General features: G+C 45.6%; 2 protein-coding genes across 6 annotated transcripts in view; both read left to right on the top strand.

Annotated features, from left to right (window-relative positions):
• Positions 1 to 10,829, top strand: part of FNDC3A (fibronectin type III domain containing 3A) — a 114,725-nt gene extending 103,896 nt beyond the window's left edge. For all 5 annotated transcript variants that reach the window (XM_068674515.1, XM_068674506.1, XM_068674498.1 and 2 more), the window contains 4 exons: positions 1,712 to 1,921; positions 2,175 to 2,341; positions 2,956 to 3,083; positions 8,356 to 10,829. In XM_068674515.1, coding sequence (XP_068530616.1) covers positions 1,712 to 1,921; positions 2,175 to 2,341; positions 2,956 to 3,083; positions 8,356 to 8,670 — 820 coding nt within the window. In that variant the 3' untranslated portion in view covers positions 8,671 to 10,829. The remainder of the gene's footprint in view (positions 1 to 1,711; positions 1,922 to 2,174; positions 2,342 to 2,955; positions 3,084 to 8,355) is intronic.
• Positions 10,830 to 10,980: 151 nt separating this feature from the next.
• On the top strand, positions 10,981 to 16,702 carry MLNR (motilin receptor). Its single transcript, XM_068674567.1, has 2 exons — positions 10,981 to 11,857; positions 13,812 to 16,702. Exons 1-2 carry the CDS (start codon positions 11,080 to 11,082, stop codon positions 14,108 to 14,110), a joined length of 1,077 nt encoding a protein of 358 aa, XP_068530668.1. The 5' UTR covers positions 10,981 to 11,079; the 3' UTR covers positions 14,111 to 16,702.
• The last annotated feature ends 14 nt before the right edge of the window (positions 16,703 to 16,716 follow it).

Genomic DNA, 16,716 nt, shown 5'->3' with positions numbered 1-16,716 from the left:
GCTTAATTGAATTCAGGTTACAGGTTCAGATTCATAACCATTTTTGGACAGGTTCCTTTATAGATAGATGGTTTCTAATCTGTTTGTGAAGGTAAAACCCATCCAAGGAAGGACCATGTGCAGTCTTTGTTGACTGGATTGTCTGATCTAATAACAGCTCATCATATCTTGCAATGTCATTTCTGCAGAAATACCATGTATTTGAGTGGCAGTCAGCATAAAGAACATTGGTTTGAAAATCTATCAATCAATTTTAAATCTAATTGAAGAATTTCAGTTACCAAAATCATCCCTTACGTTTGACGTAAGAGATTCTGAAAGATACGAATGTAGAAATCCATAATTCTGCCTGAAGGGATGCTTCATTCCTGTTAGAAACATGCATCCTCTGTGTTAAAACTTAAAGTCAGGCTTACTGAAGTCAGACTTTAAGCTCACACTGATTTCAGTGTGATGAGGGTATCATCTGGGTACGTAATTTTATGAATCCTTAATGTTAAATATTTTTTGCTTCTTTTTAATGCTGAATGAAAGACTAAAATCTTCTTGTGTGCCTCATAATTACTTAGCAATAATGCTGGCAAATTGAAGAGCTGTTGCTCTCAGTGTCAACAAGCTGAAAAATGAGAAGCTTCCACTGCAGAGGTACTTCGGTGCTTCTCCCCATAAAAGTGCTTCTACAGAATGCATCTTGGACTGTGATCTCTTTGTCCACATAAAAAATAGCAGATATTAACCTTGGTTCTCTGCTATAATAAATTAATATGATGTTAAATATTACTGTAGTGAAGGAGAAATATTTATCCACAACCTACACACACATTTCTGTCCCAGTGTTTTGACATCGTGTGGTTGATTGTTTCAGAATAGAATTACTGTGATTACTTTTTCTCAGTTACCTAGATACTACCTGATACTAGACATGCAAACCTTAGCCTTCGAAAACTGAGATGAGACACACTTTCCTATCTATGGCTACCTGTGAGATCTGTAGAGTAGCATTGTTTTCCATTGAGTACCCCGAAAAAGTAAAATTTATCCCCGAATCTCAAGGTCTACAAACCCCTCAGCCATGTGTCCTTCGACTTCTCATTACCCCTCTCCATTTCCAAGCAGACCCAGGGTGGCGTGTGTTTGCAGACACCTGGAGGCATGTTACCAGTGAAAACAGCATTCTGTAAGAGAGGTGGCTGTACAGCATCCCTTTATTTTCACATAAGTCTGCCCTGTTCTAAAAAGCCCTTAAATTTTCCTGTAGCCATCCTCAAACTCCCCTGATAGAATAGCCAAAGCTGTGGATTTGAAGGTAGGCTTTCTTTTCTTCCCCTCATCTCTCCAGGGTGAGAAGTACAAATCCTGTAGCTCTTAGCAATCAAAATTTTGGTACAAGGCTTTGCAGGGTCAGGAAGATGGACCGTTACTGAAGTAGCTGATAGAGCTTTTGTATCTTTGCCCTAACTTGGATGATGCAAATATGCCTAATACATTTTATTTTGAATCAATCCAGCTCCTTGAGATGCGGCAAGTAAAATGACACTCCTGCATATTCATGAGAGTTTTTCAGAGCATAATATTGAGAAAATTCTTCTTCATAGAAAGTAACGTCTGTACAGTACCATTATTCTCTCCTGAATGCGAATGGTGGAAATAACCAGTTACTTTCTAAGATCTAATTTCTAGCTGATTTATTCTCTTTCTCTTTGAATACTAGAATACGAATTCAAGCCCTGAACAGTCTTGGAGCAGGTCCTTTCAGCCACACCATTAAGCTGAAAACAAAGCCTCTTCCCCCGGATCCACCTCGCCTGGAGTGTGCTGCATACAGTTCTCAGACTCTCAAGCTGAAGTGGGGAGAGGGAACTGCAAAAGCATTAACTGACTCCATTCAGTACCACCTTCAAATGGAGGATAAGAATGGAAGGTTGGTTTTGGCGTCACCTTATTCTGCTCGGTATTATTTTATTTCTGAGTGATGAGAAACAAAAGCCTAACACTGGAAAATAAGCTCATTGTTTCATAGTGTCAGAATCACAGAATACTGTTGAAGTCTGAAATATTTGGGGGGTTCTCATTAGTTTCTGGGAAATTATGAGCATAAATTACAAGACAAGACAATCTGACTATTTCAGAAGTTATTTTTTATATTTACTATAAGCCACCCTTTCCATTTTCAGGTTTGTATCCTTATACAGAGGACCATGTCATACATACAAAGTACAAAGACTCAGTGAGTCAACGTCGTACAAATTTTGTATTCAGGCGTGCAATGAAGCTGGTGAAGGTCCCCTTTCTCAAGAATATATTTTCACTACTCCCAAATCTGTTCCAGCTGCCTTGAAAGGTAAAGATGTTTTGTTTTGTTTTTGATTTTGTTGTTGTTTTGGTTTGGTTTGTTCTTTTGTAGGTGGGTGATATGGGCTGGGGATTAGACAGATGGACATTTGGTGGTGGTATTATGTTACCTGTAGAATGCTAAGCTGTTTTTACAGTGTGGGTAGAGACTGTGAGGTGATGCACCTTTAATGTAATTGCCTAAAGCCTAAAATATTAGCTCCAGAAATGAGTGACTTGGGATTTGTAAGTACGTTGACATAACAAGGTTTATACTTAGAATCCTTGTTTACCAAGAGAGTGACCGAGCTGTTGGAGTAGTTCAAGGTCACAATTCTCTTTGACACATTTAGAATAATTTTAAGCATAGCAGCTCATTTTCTTGCATGAGATACACATTTGTGGTGACCAAATTTTACTTGCTTTCTGTCAGAGGTTACTTAAACTAGCAAGAGATCAATGTATCACTTGTCTGTTCCAGAAAACATTGGAAAAATACATTTGAATATGAATCTCTTGCTTCTCTAAGACAAAAAACAGCACTTTTTTTGTAGTAATCATGATAATGTGATGTTAAGTGACAAAAAACAGAGCTTAGCTGTTCCTTTTGTGATCTTCCTTCAGCACCAAGGATAGAGAGAATAAACGATCATACGTGTGAAATCACATGGGAGGTTCTGCAGCCCATGAAGGGTGATCCAGTTATTTACTGCCTTCAGGTCATGGTGGGAAAAGACTCAGAATTCAAACAGGTAGGCTGTGTTTAAGTTATGATATGTTTCTTCAATTACTGTTTTCAGTAAATAGTTTAGATTTAAGATTATTGTGTTAGTCACCATGTGTGGTGTTTTTACCCTGCTGGGCAGCTGCACTCTATCATAGCTGAACTTTTACACCCCTTCCTCATAGGAAAAAGGGAGAAAATACAACAGAATAGGCTCAAGGGTGGAGATAAGGACAGGGAGATCACTCAACAGTTATCATCACAAGCAAAACAGGTTCAATATTGGGAGATTAATATAATTTATTGCCTCTCTCTAACAGACCAGAGCAGTGAGAGACTAAAACCAAGCTAAAAACACCTTACCCCATCCACCCTCTTCCACCTCCTCCCCCCAAGCAGTGCAGGGGAACAATGGGCAATGGGGGCTGCGGTCAGTCCCTGATGCTTCGTCTCCACCGCTCCTTCACAGTCCCTCCCTGTCCCTGCTCCCCGTGGGGTCCCTCCCACGAGATTCTGGCACCCCCAGCCCCCTGCTCCTGCGTGGGCTCCTCTCCACGTGCTGCAGCTCCGGCCCGGGGCCTGCTCCTGCGGGGGCTCTCCATGGGCCGCAGGGGAACTGCTGCTGCCTGCCTGGAGCACCTCCTGCCCTCCTGCTGCACTGGCCTGGGGGCTGCAGGGCTGGGTCTCACTCCTCTCTCCAAGCTGATGTCACGTTGTTTTTTTCTTTTCTTCCTTCAGTCTGCTCTCCCAGAGGCCCACCCAGTGTTGCTCCCTGGCTCAGCTCTGGCCAGCAGCAGGTCCCTTTGGAGCCAGCTGGAGCTGGCTCAGATCTGACATGGGGCAGCTGCTGGGCTCTGCTCACAGAGGCCATCCCTGCAGCCCCCTGCTTCCAAACTCTTGCCACATAGCTTTTTTTTAGTAAATAATATAAGGTAGTGTCTCCTAAAACTGTTCTCGTATACGAAAGGGATATGAGTAACATAAATATGGCAGTAAGTTGCAGCCTGTCTGGGTAATACTGATGTTTGCTAAATACAACTTGACACCTCAAGTGGTGAGGAATTTGTCTGCTAATGGGAAGAACTGGCAAAAAGAAGAAACAGCAAATGGTACAGAATTGAGACTTATAAAAAAAAACACAGTTATAATTGCACTAAGAGCTCTTTGAAAATGCTAAGCAATATTCTGAAAGGTCTGACTTCGTAAATCCCACTTCTCTGTAGAGAACTGCAGATGGGGAAGACCCCTAGTTATGCAGAGCAAACATTCAGGTGTAGAAATGCTTGTTTTTTTTGTATAACTCAGTTATTAATTTCTTACCAGCAGATCATTTCAGTAGTAGGGCACGCTGTAGCTTCCAGGGTCAAGCAGTTGAGAGTATGTGTTGATTTCAGTTTTCAGACTATCCAAAGATGCAGTTTGAAATACCAAATTACAAATTAGTCTGCATTTAAAAGGGGTTGTGCGGTGCTTATTTAGCTTCCTTATAAACTGCCTGATAATTGACATGGAATTAGGCTTCTAAATTCTGTTTCACACTATTAAGCGAGCAGGTTTCCTTCCAGAAAGGAAGCACAATTAGTTCTGATATGTTATAATTTTATTATAGGCCAATATTAAATAAGTGTTGCCTGTGCTTTGGTAGATTATAGGCCTTAATATTTTCATATATCATAACTTCTGGGGAAGAGGACGCTGAGGGGAGACCTTATCTCTCTCTACAACTACTTGAAAGGAGGTTGCAGTGAGGAGAGTGTCAGTCTCTTTTCTCAGGTGACAAGTGATAGGATGTGAGGAGACAGTTTCAAAGTTGTGCCAGGAGAGATTTAGATGGGATATTAGGAAAATTTTCTTCACAGAGAGGGTGGTCAAGCATTGGAACGGGCTGCCCAGGGAAGTGGTGGAGTCCCCAGCCCTGGAGGTTTTTGAGAGATGTGTGATGAGACATGGTAGGTCAGGCTGATGTTTGGACTTGATCTTGAAGGCCTTTTCCAACCTAGATGATTCTGTGATTGTAGTGTAGTGCTGTGTTTGTTGTGTCCATTTGTTAAATTTTTCAGTCTAAGCTGAACTGTAATCCAAGGTGTTTGTTATCTTGCCATGTAAATATTTCTTACTAGAACTTGAAAATTGCAACTGCAACATTACGTATGTAAGCAAGGTACAGTCAGCATGCTTGCTTCTAGAGATGGATTCAAATCATGCTTTGATTAGCTCCGTGCATTGGCAAGTGAGCTGGACAAAAGATTAAAGGTTACAGTTGAAGTCTGGAAATAAAATAGAATGAGGTGTGTGATTCCTTTTGTCTCTCCAGAAGAGGTTAGCACAATAAATTGCAGTAAAACAAGAAGAGTATTTGCAGAAATTTATATTGAAGCAGTCAAGAAGTAAACATCACACAAACAGCCCTTCATGTACTTCAGCATGGTGGTGAGAGTTTTCTCTGACATGGACAAAAACTAACCTGCCTCATGGAGGGACATCAATTTTATGGTGCTTACTACCATTTCCCTGCAAAAATTTAACTCTCTTCTCCTCCCTGATCAGGCAGCTGAGTTCCTTGTGTCATTGCTCCCTACATGTTTTAGACAAAAAGCATTAACAATCCACTATTTGAGCTGTATACATCCATCAGGCCCTTAAAGGGGTTATGAAACAACCCTATAAATACCCCAGCAAGCTAATTTGAGGTAGAATCAGAATAGAATAATACACGTTCATGGAATTATAGAATGGTTTGAGTTGGAGGGGATCTTAAAGGTCAGCTAGTTCCAACACCTCTGCCAAGGGGTGGTAACTTGAGGCAAAACACGGGAGACAGTGTGCTGAGGGTAGTACCCCATGCCAGCTGGTGTAGCTGTAGCTAGGGTAAAAGAGAGATTCATTAGAAAGTCTTGAATTGGAAGGGACCCACGTGGATCAGAGTCGAACTCCACGCAGGGCAACTTAAGAGTTAAACCATCACCAGGCACCAGAGAGAGGAGATCAGCACCCCCCTCTCTGCTCCCCCTCATGAGGAGCCCTCTCCCTGTAGGGCCTCCCTACCCTCAGGGGAATCAGCAGCTCCTCCCAGTTTCATATCATCCACAGACTTGCCTAGTGTGTATTCAAATCTTGTGTCCAGGTCATTCCTGAAAACACTGAGGAGAACTGGCCCTGGGAACCCCAGTAGTGGCTGGCCACCAGCCAGACGTTACCCCCATTTACTACAACTTTTTGAGACAAATAGGAAAAAACAACTCTGCTGCTTTCCATCCATCCATCCAGTAGGTGGGTAACTCCCAGAATAATCTCCATAATTTTACCGGGTGCCAAAGTGAGACCGAGAGGCCTGTGATTAGCAGGGTCCTCTTTCTTCCAGTCAGCCGGGGCCTCTCCAGATTCCCACAGCCCTTGATAAATACCTGAGAGAGGTCTCACAATAACACCAGGCAACTCTTTCAGTACCTGGCATGAATCCCATCAGGCCCATAGACTGTGGGCGTTCAGTTGGAGCAGCAAATCCCAAACAGGTTCAACATCAGCCGGGAGCTTCCCACTCCCCAGGTCGCAGTCCTCCAACCCAGAGGCTCCAGAGGTCTCGGGGCCCATCACTGGTGTTACAGAGGCAAAGAAGGCATTAAATGACTTTACTGTACACACATCCCTGTTTGGGAGTTTACCAACCTCATCAAGCAATGAACCAATATGTCCTTTAGCCCTCCTGTTGCAGTTAGCATTGTCAAAGCCCTTTTTTTTTTGTTATCCACCACAATGCTGGCCAGCTTCAGCTCAGAGTAGGATGTGTACATGTGGTCTCATTGCTCACTGCCAAATATACTACATAAATTAGCAAAATCTTGAAGCCACACTTCCAGTGACCTGTCCTGTCTCCGTGCCAGCGATTTCTTGAGATAAGGAAAGCTTTTTTCCAAGAATCCTCAGTTGTAGAGTCCAGTAATGCTCAGCTGCCAGCCTGTCGGAGGGCTGAGTCCACGAGTAGCCACAGGCATAGCAATAAGTCCTCACGCAACAAAATCCGAACAGATTTCCTGCTCCTTTCATTGAATTGTTGGCAGTTTGCACTTGTGAAATGCTGTCTAACAATAAAATAACTGTGGGCAAAACCACTGATGTGATATTTCCGTATCCTGCTACCAATTAAATAAATCCAGATAATGGAAAGAAAAAAAGATGAAGGGTTTTGAAGAGGGAAATCAAACTCTACCAGGCTACCCACATAATAGCTTAGTTCCTGTTGATACATCTACTAACAGAAATTGCGCCTGCATGGGATTTTATTAGCTTTTACGGGGCCTTTGCATAGCTGCAAATTAATTAAATGAGAAACCAGCATTTAGATTTAACTGCATTAGGCACTCCATGCTGAAGAGTTGTGAACTGAACCTGAACTGAACCCACGGAGAACACCCCAACAAAAGTCATCTGTGTCTTGGGGTCTGATGAAATTAAGAATCACAGGAAGGGCTCCTTCCAGCTTTCCCAATATAGGGCTTACTGGGCTAAATTACAATAAATTACACGCAATAACTCAACTACAGCGAAGTACGTTGGATTGGTTACACTTAATAAATGAAGCAGCTTGATGTAGTTAATTACCTGAAATCCTGTGATATGATAGCAGATATTAGAGCCACTGGTGTGGTATTTACATTGTAAATGGTCACTAAAACACCTTATAACGTGGCAGCTTCTGTAAGAGTTTAGCTAGTGTGACCTTATCATGAGGTAAGAGAACGTGTGGTTCTCTTCCTGTGCATTAGAAAAAAGGCTGGAGACTTTCTGGTATTTAAGCTGTGAGCTTTTCTGTACGTTTTTATTTGCATGGGTGAAAACACAGTTACCTTTACCATGGAATCACAGAATGGCTTGGATTGGAAAGGGCCTTACAGATCACTTGGTTCCAGCCCACCTCCCACCAGCCCAGGTTGCCCAAAGCCCCATCCAGCCTGGCCCTGAACACCTCCAGGGATGGGGCATCCACAGCTTCTCTGGGCAGCCTGTGCCAGGGCCTCACTACCCTCTGAGTGAAGAATTTATTCTTTATAACTGATCTAAATCTCCTCTCTCTTAGGTTAAAGCCATTACTCCTCATCCTATCACTCCTCTCCCTGACAGAGTCCCTCCCCGGCTTCCCTGTAGCACCCCGTAGGTACTAGGAGGTCTCCTTGGAGCCTTTTCTTCTCCAGGCTGAGCAAACCCAGCTCTCTCAGCCTGTCTCCCTAAAGAAAAGCATACTGAGGTATGTGTGTGTACATATGGCATCTTTACTTGATGTATCCCTTTTTCTCTATCGACAGATCTACAAGGGTCCGGACTGGTCGTTCCGATACACAGGCCTCCAGCTGAACTGTGAATATCGTTTTCGTGCATGTGCCATTCGCCAGTGCCAGGAGGCAGCAGGTCATCAGGACCTGGTAGGCCCCTACAGCGCACCAGTGCTATTCATCTCTCAGAGGACTGAACCACCGGCAAGCACCAACAAGGACACTGTGCAAACCACAAGGACACAATGGTCACAGAGCGACCAAGTGTGTGCTGCTGTCATTCTTGCACTTTTTGCTATCTTTTCCATTCTGATCGCTGTTATCATCCAGTACTTTGTAATAAAGTGAAGAAAACAGATTTATTTTAGAATGCTGCCCATTACATTTTACTTTCTCATAATCTAAAAAATAATTCTGTTCTCTTGCTTTTACAAAAAACAGGCATTTAGCACCGGCATTGGGACTGATGCAAACCTTTTCAGCCACTTTAAAAAGCTTACTGGTAGGTATAGGCTGACACGTGTTAGTAGAATGCAAGCCACAGAAATACAATCTTTTTTTAATATGCCTTCTTGCAGTACAAACTTCATATGGGGCGAGCAGTGTTTAAATGAAAAGGGTTTGATCAGTAAACTCAAGTGTAAAAACCTGGCCCACACTTTTAAGGGTTACTACCATAACAGGGAAGAATGTGTAGAACGCATTTAAAACTTACACTTAACAAACTTGTGCTGTATACAATATTAATCTGATGCTGTGAAAGCAATTTAGCGCTGTATTTCTACCTCCTCATTTGTCTTAATTATTTGGGAAGCAGGATTCATGATGAAAAACAGAAGGGGCTTTTCTCAGGCAGCAAATAATAAACTGGATGGAAGAGTGTGCACGAAGGAAGCTTCTTACCTGATAAATGTGGAGTTCTTCACTGCAAGTAGATGTTTTTGGAAGACTACGAGGGGATGGCACAAGTGGTTTATCTTGCCCCCAGGATTTGATGTTTACTCATAAAAAAAATGCCTCTTTTACTTCTTACGAATACAGAAGGGAGAGCGAGAGAGAACTTTTTAGATTTGTTACGTAAATTTAAAAATGCATTTCTGAAGTTGACCTTTGATCGGATGCAGTTTATACAGGTGTCTGTGCCCTCTGATTTTGGCTAGTTAATAGATCTTTGAGATAAAATTCATTACTGAATTTTTGCTGTTACCCCTGACATTCACTTGCCATATCCACCAGAATCGAGCACTGCCTTCTTTTTTTTTTCTTCTTTTTTCTTCTTTTTTCTTCTTTTTCTATCTATCTTTCTTTGGGGCACCAAATCAGAGACGAAGTGTAGTAATTTGCACCAGAAAACTTAAAGCTGCTTTTTCTTGAGATCCTAATGTTTAATGTAATGTCTCTTTGGATACTGTACCAAATTGTTGATTGCATGTAGTTAATGTTGCATTAGAGCACTTTGCAATTGCATAACTCATCAATGTTTTGTGAGCTTGCATTTGTGAGTTCTTGAATGACCAGACTGAATTTTATCAAGTATCCCATTGAACATCTTGCTAGATGTCAATGATTGCCAGTGACACAAAGCTTGTAGTGAACCTATCTTTAAACAAATTCTTGTCTCATCACACTTACGTTATTTGTTATACACTTTGTAATTAGCTATTTTTAATTTATTTGAGTTACAAGATAGTGGATCATTAATGACTTCTAGTTGTGTTCAGTTTAGCATTTTTAATGGTATTAAACACTTCTGTCGGTCTTAATAATAATAAAAAAGGAACCTCTGTCTTGTGCTTTGAAGATCTCTGAAGAATTTCTCCTATAACGGGCATGTATTGTAATTGTTTATACGTCCAATGATCTGTGCTGTAGAAAAAAAAAAAATGTTGCTGAGTTTTGTTTTTTAAAAAAAAAAAAAAAAAAGAAATGGCGAAGAACTTGGCCTCCAAGTGGCGAGGATGATCTGTCTTTGTACTGTATGTTTACATTTCCTTTCCGATTTGTCATTTTTCTGTATGGGCCGATTCCTTCCCACAGGCTACAGTGCTAACAGGTGTTTTCTAGAAAACCTTGGTAAAAGTGCCATGTTTGGCAGTACAAATGAGGTTTGAGTGTAATAAGCCCAGAGATTTCTTAACGGTTGAATGTCTCAAAAGCGGTAAGATTTGTCGCCGCAGGTCGCCTGCGGTGGCTTTGTGTTTTTCATAGTAAAATTCAAATGAGCTCCTATTTTTGATAGTCATTTACTAGCGTATTTGCCATTTTGAGCCTCAGTGCGCATTACTGCACTGAAGACAGGTTTTTAATGTAATCTTAATTTTACCTCATATACTGTACATTCCAAAAAAAAAAAAAAAAGAAAAAAGAAAAAAAAATGAACTTTTTAAGACGTTATAGATACACTACCAAACATATCACTTTGCAACTGTAAAGCGTCGGGCTCCACGAGGCCGAAAACTGTCTAGCCTCCTAGGAAATGCATTAAAAATAAAAAATAAAACGATGTAGCAGAGTTATCTTTCAAATCTGTGGAAAAAAAAATATTAATAATAATAAAAGAAAAGCCTCATTCTTTGTCGTTGTCCCCGAGTCCCCTTCCAACCACGCCGCGGCGGCTGCCGCCCGCCCTCAGCCGCCTCCCTGCGGGGCGGGGGCCGGGGCGGGCCCGGCTCCGAGAGGCGGCGGAGGAGAAGGAGAAGGAGAAGGAGGAGAAGGAGAAGGAGAAGAAGAAGGAGGAGGGGGAGGAGAGGGGCTGAGATGGCGGCAGCCCCCGCGTGGGGTGGCGAGGGGAATGGCAGCCATGGCGAGGCGCAGTGGCCAGGGCAGCCGTGCGACGAGCGGCTGTGCTCAGCGCTGCCGGTGAGGGCACTGATCCCGGTGACGGCCGTGTGCGCTGGGCTCTTCGCCCTCGGCGTGGTGGGCAACGTGCTGACGGTGCTGGTGGTGTGCGGGCAGCGCGCCATGAAGACCACCACCAACCTGTACCTCAGCAGCATGGCCGTGTCCGACCTGCTCATCCTGCTGGGGCTGCCCTTGGACCTGTACCGCCTGTGGCGCTCGCGGCCCTGGATCTTCGGGCAGCTGCTGTGCCGCCTCTCGCACTACCTGAGCGAGGGCTGCACCTACTGCACCATCCTGCACATCACCGCCCTGACGGTGGAGCGCTACCTCGCCGTCTGCTTCCCCCTCAAGGCCAAGGTGGTGGTGACCAAGCGCCGCGTCAAAGCCGTCATCGGCGCCCTCTGGGCCTTCGCCCTGCTCTCGGCCGGGCCCTTCTTCTTCCTGGTGGGCGTCGAGCAGCCCGACAACCACACCGACTTCGGCCGCGAGTGCAAGCCCACCCCGCAGGCCCTCGAGTCCGGCCTGCTGGCCACCATGTTCTGGGTCACCACCTCCTACTTTGTCCTGCCCGTCCTCTGCCTCAACGTCCTCTACGGCTTCATCGGCCGGGAGCTGTGGCGCAGCAAGGGGCGCCTGCGGGGCCCCAGCGCAGCCCTGAGGGAGCGGGGACACCGCCAGACCGTCAAGATCCTGGGTGAGTCCCGCAGACCCTCTATGGTACGCAGGAGCTGTCTCTGGCAGCCCCTTCCCCGTTTTTTTTGCCATAAATTGCCCATTTGGGGGCTGCTCGGCTTCAGAGGGCCCCCATGCGCCTCACCAGCAGCATCTGGGCACCGCAGCAGGTGGGGAGGCAGGGGGAAGAATTTGGGGCTGTGCTCATCTTTTAGGGACAGGATGTTTTAGGGACAGGGCTAAAACATCCACAGGACTCCATGCAGGGCAGAGGGAATGCAGGAGAACAGCCCAGGTGCCCAGCCATGCACTCCAGGGGTGCCACTCTCCGACACCACACAGCCAGCAGCTATGCTGGCTCCACAGAAATACCCCTTTTTTTTAAAGATACTACCTTTTGGGGGGGGGGATTTTACTGCATACGAGGCTCTTGGTGGTCTGCCACTTCAGAAAACCCAGCATCCCAGCAGTCCCACTGGTAAATTTCTGCCTCTGAAAAAAAAAAAATCAATGGGGTTTTCTAATCAGTGGGATTTTCAGTCAGGCTGCAGACCAGCATTAAACCCTTCGGGGCTGTTTCCAAACAGGTGGCACTGCACCGAAGCTCTTCCTGCTGATGCACAGCACTCTGAGCTCTTCATTCATTTTCTTACTCATGTTCGTTGAATGAGTGTTAGGCGCTGGGAAGCTGGGGGTCCCGATCCGGTCAGGGACTGCAAAGCTTGTAGATAGCAACCGATCTCACACACACACACAAAATTAACCTAATTGTTGATTAACGAGCTTGAAATAAAATGCCCTGCTTGCTCACTCACCGGTGGGAAGGGTTTTGTGATCTACTTGGGAGCTTTCTCATACCAAGGATGCTGGGCAGAAATAGAGCAGCAGAAAGTACAGAAACACACACATCCAAATCCAAAGACTCATCATTGGACTTGATGCCATTCCCATTTTCAGCAAAAGAAAGGCATTTATTTCTATATGTCTATATATCCTATATATACATATTGATATGAAGATTGTTGCTTTTCTCAAAGGAGGAGGTACCACTAATGTATTCCAGGCATAAACTCGCTTTGCCTATATTGCTTTTTCTAAGCTCTGAGAAAGATGAAGGATCCTCCGCAAATGCTTATTTGTTTTATTTATGTGCCTTTATAAGCAAAAATAATTTAAAATGTGGACACACTACTTTATTTTGTAAGAATCAGTGCTGAGAAACACATTACCTCACAGGTGACCCTATAAACCTTAGGCTTACTTGGTTCTTCCCCACCTGCTCCAGCTACGTGGCCATGGCAAGAAGGTTTGTAGGTGATGAAGCACCTTTTAAAGGTGTTGTGTTAGGAAGCTTTGCAAGACCACAGGAATAGCTGGAGTGCCTCAAGCTACAGACACACCTGGGCAGTATCTGAAGCTGTAACTGTCCAGGGCTACACGTAGGAGTTTTAGGGGGAAAAATCAGCCAGATTAACACAGTAGGGTCTTCACACAGTGGGAGCTGGGATGTCTGAGCTTCCCCCGTAACAGCTCTGACCCTGTAGCATTTTACACCAACACAGGTGCAAAAGGAGCAGCCTCTGTACGGGGCAGCCTGCTCGGTGCTTCCTCAAGGCACCTCTCCTTGCTCAGGCTTTCATTTTCCCTTTCCTACCACACACATGGCAGTGCAGTCGGTGCCGAGGGGAATCTTTACTGTCCTGGCCGTGCTGCCCAGATGTTACAGGGCTCTTACAGCTGTTTACATTCCTCTCGGCAAACTCAGCTGTCGGAGTTCAGCTGAAGATCTTGCCAGTTGCCTTTTAATCCAAAGGCTCGCTGCTGGACCCGATGCTGTTCCCGTTCTCAACTCGGGGCTATTTATTTCTCTATTTCATTCGTACCCGCTTGAAAAACCTCCAAAAGCAGCCGCGTGACGTAGAGCTTGATAAGTTAACTCGCTCCTTAACTCTTGCACGTGTTGTTTTGTCTTGTAGCTGTGGTGATTCTGGCCTTTATAATTTGCTGGTTGCCTTTCCACATTGGCAGGATCATTTTCATAAACACCCAGGACACCAGGATGATGCTCTTCTCCCAGTACTTCAACATCTTCGCCCTGCAGCTCTTCTACCTGAGCGCCTCCATCAACCCCATCCTCTACAACCTCATTTCCAAGAAGTACCGGGCGGCGGTCTACAAGCTGCTGCTGCCGCACCGCTCCGCCGAAAGGGCCTTCACCATCACCAAGGAGGCCGGAGGCTACACCGAATCCAGCACGAGCACGAGAAACAAGTGAAGGGCCGGCCCCTGGGGCTGCACCCCGGACGCCAGGCTTTTGGAGACGTTCCCTGCGAAGGAAAGGCGCTTCCTTTTCACAGCGGGGCCAGGAAGGGTGGACGGCTGGCAGGGCTTGCGGTGTTTTATAGCGCTTTGTGTTTTGAAATTGCGTGCGTTTCTTGCTAACGGAGCGAGCGCGGACCGTGAGATGGTGAGGGCGACGTGCGGCGCGTGGAAGGGAGCACGGGAGGGGACGCTGGAGTGTGTTACCCCGAAAACTGAGCTTTGTGTTTGCTCCGTGTTGTTCAACCCGTGTGTTCTCTACGATTTGTGTTATGCCCTAAATATCCTGACATGGAGGACTGCAAGGCAAGGAGCAACTCCCAGAGAGCCTTTGCTATTTTAAAGTGGTTTTTTTTCGTAAGGAGAGGGACACAAAAGGAGCTGCACACCACCTGCTGGACTGCACCCAGGCTGTGCTGCAGGTCGTAAAACAGCTCGCTAGCTTTGCCCCAAAGGGTTGAAAATACCCCAGAGGGCTGAAATACGAAGTTAAACTGCACACCGTAAGGGCCAGTACTCACTATGAACGGTTCTAAAGGAGTTACGGTGCCGTTTGCTCCGGGGTTTGACCCGTGACCAGTTGTCTTCCAGGCTGTCGTGAGATAAGTCTGGAATAAAAATCAGTGAAGTCGGACTGTGCTCACGTGAGCATCGTTGGTGGTACGGCCACACTCGCCTCTGCTAACTCGTTAAGCTGTGTTAATTAACGTGGCTGTGGCGCAAACAAGCGACGTATTCAGTGTATGCTGGAGTTCACCGAAACGCTGAGACGACTCGAAATCCAGCTCGGGGATCTCAGAACAGCGGAGCTGGATCCAAGCCGTCTCCAGTCTCAAAAATACAGCCAAACTGTTTCGTTAGCAGTTCACAGCTCTGAGTCACTGAATAAAACATCAGAAGGCAGAGACGGGCCCAGCTCGCTGCGCACACACGCGGCATTCCCCTTCTGTCAGCCTGCAGGGGTTGGGTTGGGTTGGTTTGCTCTTGCCGGGCGGTGCTCCTCATTAAAACATGACGTTAAAATAAACCAACAGCTGGCATTTTGTGTGTGCAGACCAAGGGAAAACAAAAAAGGAAAAAAAAAAAAAAAGAAAAACAAACCTTTGTCACACCGATACGTGGCCACGCAGCCTCTCTGCGTGCCCGCAGCCTGCTGGCAGGGCCTTTTCCTTTTTATTTTTCTGTCTAACGAGGATGGAAACGTTCCCCTGACACCAGTTTCACCGCAAGCCGTTGTGCAAAATGGCCAGCACGAGGGGTGAGCAGAGAGAGGGAAGCTGAACCCGATGGAAGTGGGGCTGGTCCCTCTGCCCCCTTGTTTTGGGGTGCGCTGGCACCTCCCCACCTTCATCTGGGACCCCACAGCTGCCCCTGCTGCCCCGTGGAGCTTCAGCCCGAGCTGCTGAAGGTCCTGCTCAGTCTCAGAGGCGCAGCAGAAGCCTCCTGCTTCCTGCGGCAGGCTCCGTGGAGATGGTCTGGTTTGCTGGGGAAATCATTTGTGTCCTCGTTATAAATACCCTGGTAAGATTAGTGGAAGAACACACACAGCAGGCCGCGTTTGTGAGCTTATAATGCCTTTTAATTAATGCTCTGTCCCCATCAGGACAAATTCTGCAGAAATCAATGCAGTTTGGTGAGTTTCCCCAGAATTACCAGGCCTGGCAGTGCCATCTGTGACGGTCAGCACTGGCTCGAGTACGAAGGGATGCTCTGAGTAAACCAGAAGCGCTGCGTTATTTCAACTCCGTGCTCAGGTGCAGCTGTGCTGTCCTGAAATATTTCAGTGCTGGTTTCCCCTACAGGCTATAAAATAAAAAAGGAAGGTGAGACAGAGGTGCAGAACCATCTTCCCACGCAGATGATGATGATGAACGGCTTTTAAAAGAGAGAAGAAGGGGGGATGTGAAAACAAAGCATGAAGATGGATGAGAAGAGAAAGCACGTCAAGGTACTCCGCTTCTCAGGAACCTTCAAGGAGCAGAGATGTGTGCGTGGGGGGGGAATGAGTGATCCTACACAGCCCACAGGCACCCCTGGCGACTTGTTGCAGAGCACAGTTGTACTTACAAAGACCTTAAGCCAAAACTAACTACCTGGACTGCAATTCTTAATTTTTAAACACACAAAAAGCTTTTCTCACAGCAGACCAAAACGCAACTTCTGTCAACGGCCAGCCCGGAATTGCTGCAGCCTAAAGCAAACTCTCAGCCCCGCTCATAAAGGTGTTATGTCACCTTTTCTTGACTCTAAAATAAAATACTCCTCTCCTTGGGGATCCCCACAAGGCATTCCCATTTCACTTCTAGGACGTTGACACTTGAAGGTTTATTGCTCATTTATTTCCCACTCAGCAAAGCAAAGTTACGAGGCACTCGGGTTTAACTCAAGCTCTTCTGGTCCACGAGGAAATTCTGCATTTATTTCTGGTTTATGACCAAAAGATAAACAGTCCCGAATTTCCTTTCTCACGCCTCTTTGGAAGTCGTGTGAAGATTTGTTCCAAGCGCATCTTCTGCAAGGAATCACAACCTTTCGACGTCGGTTTCCAAATGGCACCACTCC

This window comes from Anas acuta, chromosome 1 (assembly GCF_963932015.1).
Source record: "Anas acuta chromosome 1, bAnaAcu1.1, whole genome shotgun sequence".
NCBI lineage: Eukaryota > Metazoa > Chordata > Aves > Anseriformes > Anatidae > Anas > Anas acuta.
Note: the sequence above shows the minus strand (reverse complement) of the source record. Positions and strands in the feature narration are given on the sequence as shown.

Coding starts and splice junctions, on each gene's coding strand:
- MLNR (XM_068674567.1), top strand. CDS start 11,080: ATGGCGGCAGCCCCCGCGTGGGGTGGCGAGGGGAATGGCAGCCATGGC. Junction 11,858..13,811: donor CCAGACCGTCAAGATCCTGG/GTGAGTCCCGCA, acceptor TTTGTCTTGTAG/CTGTGGTGATTCTGGCCTTT.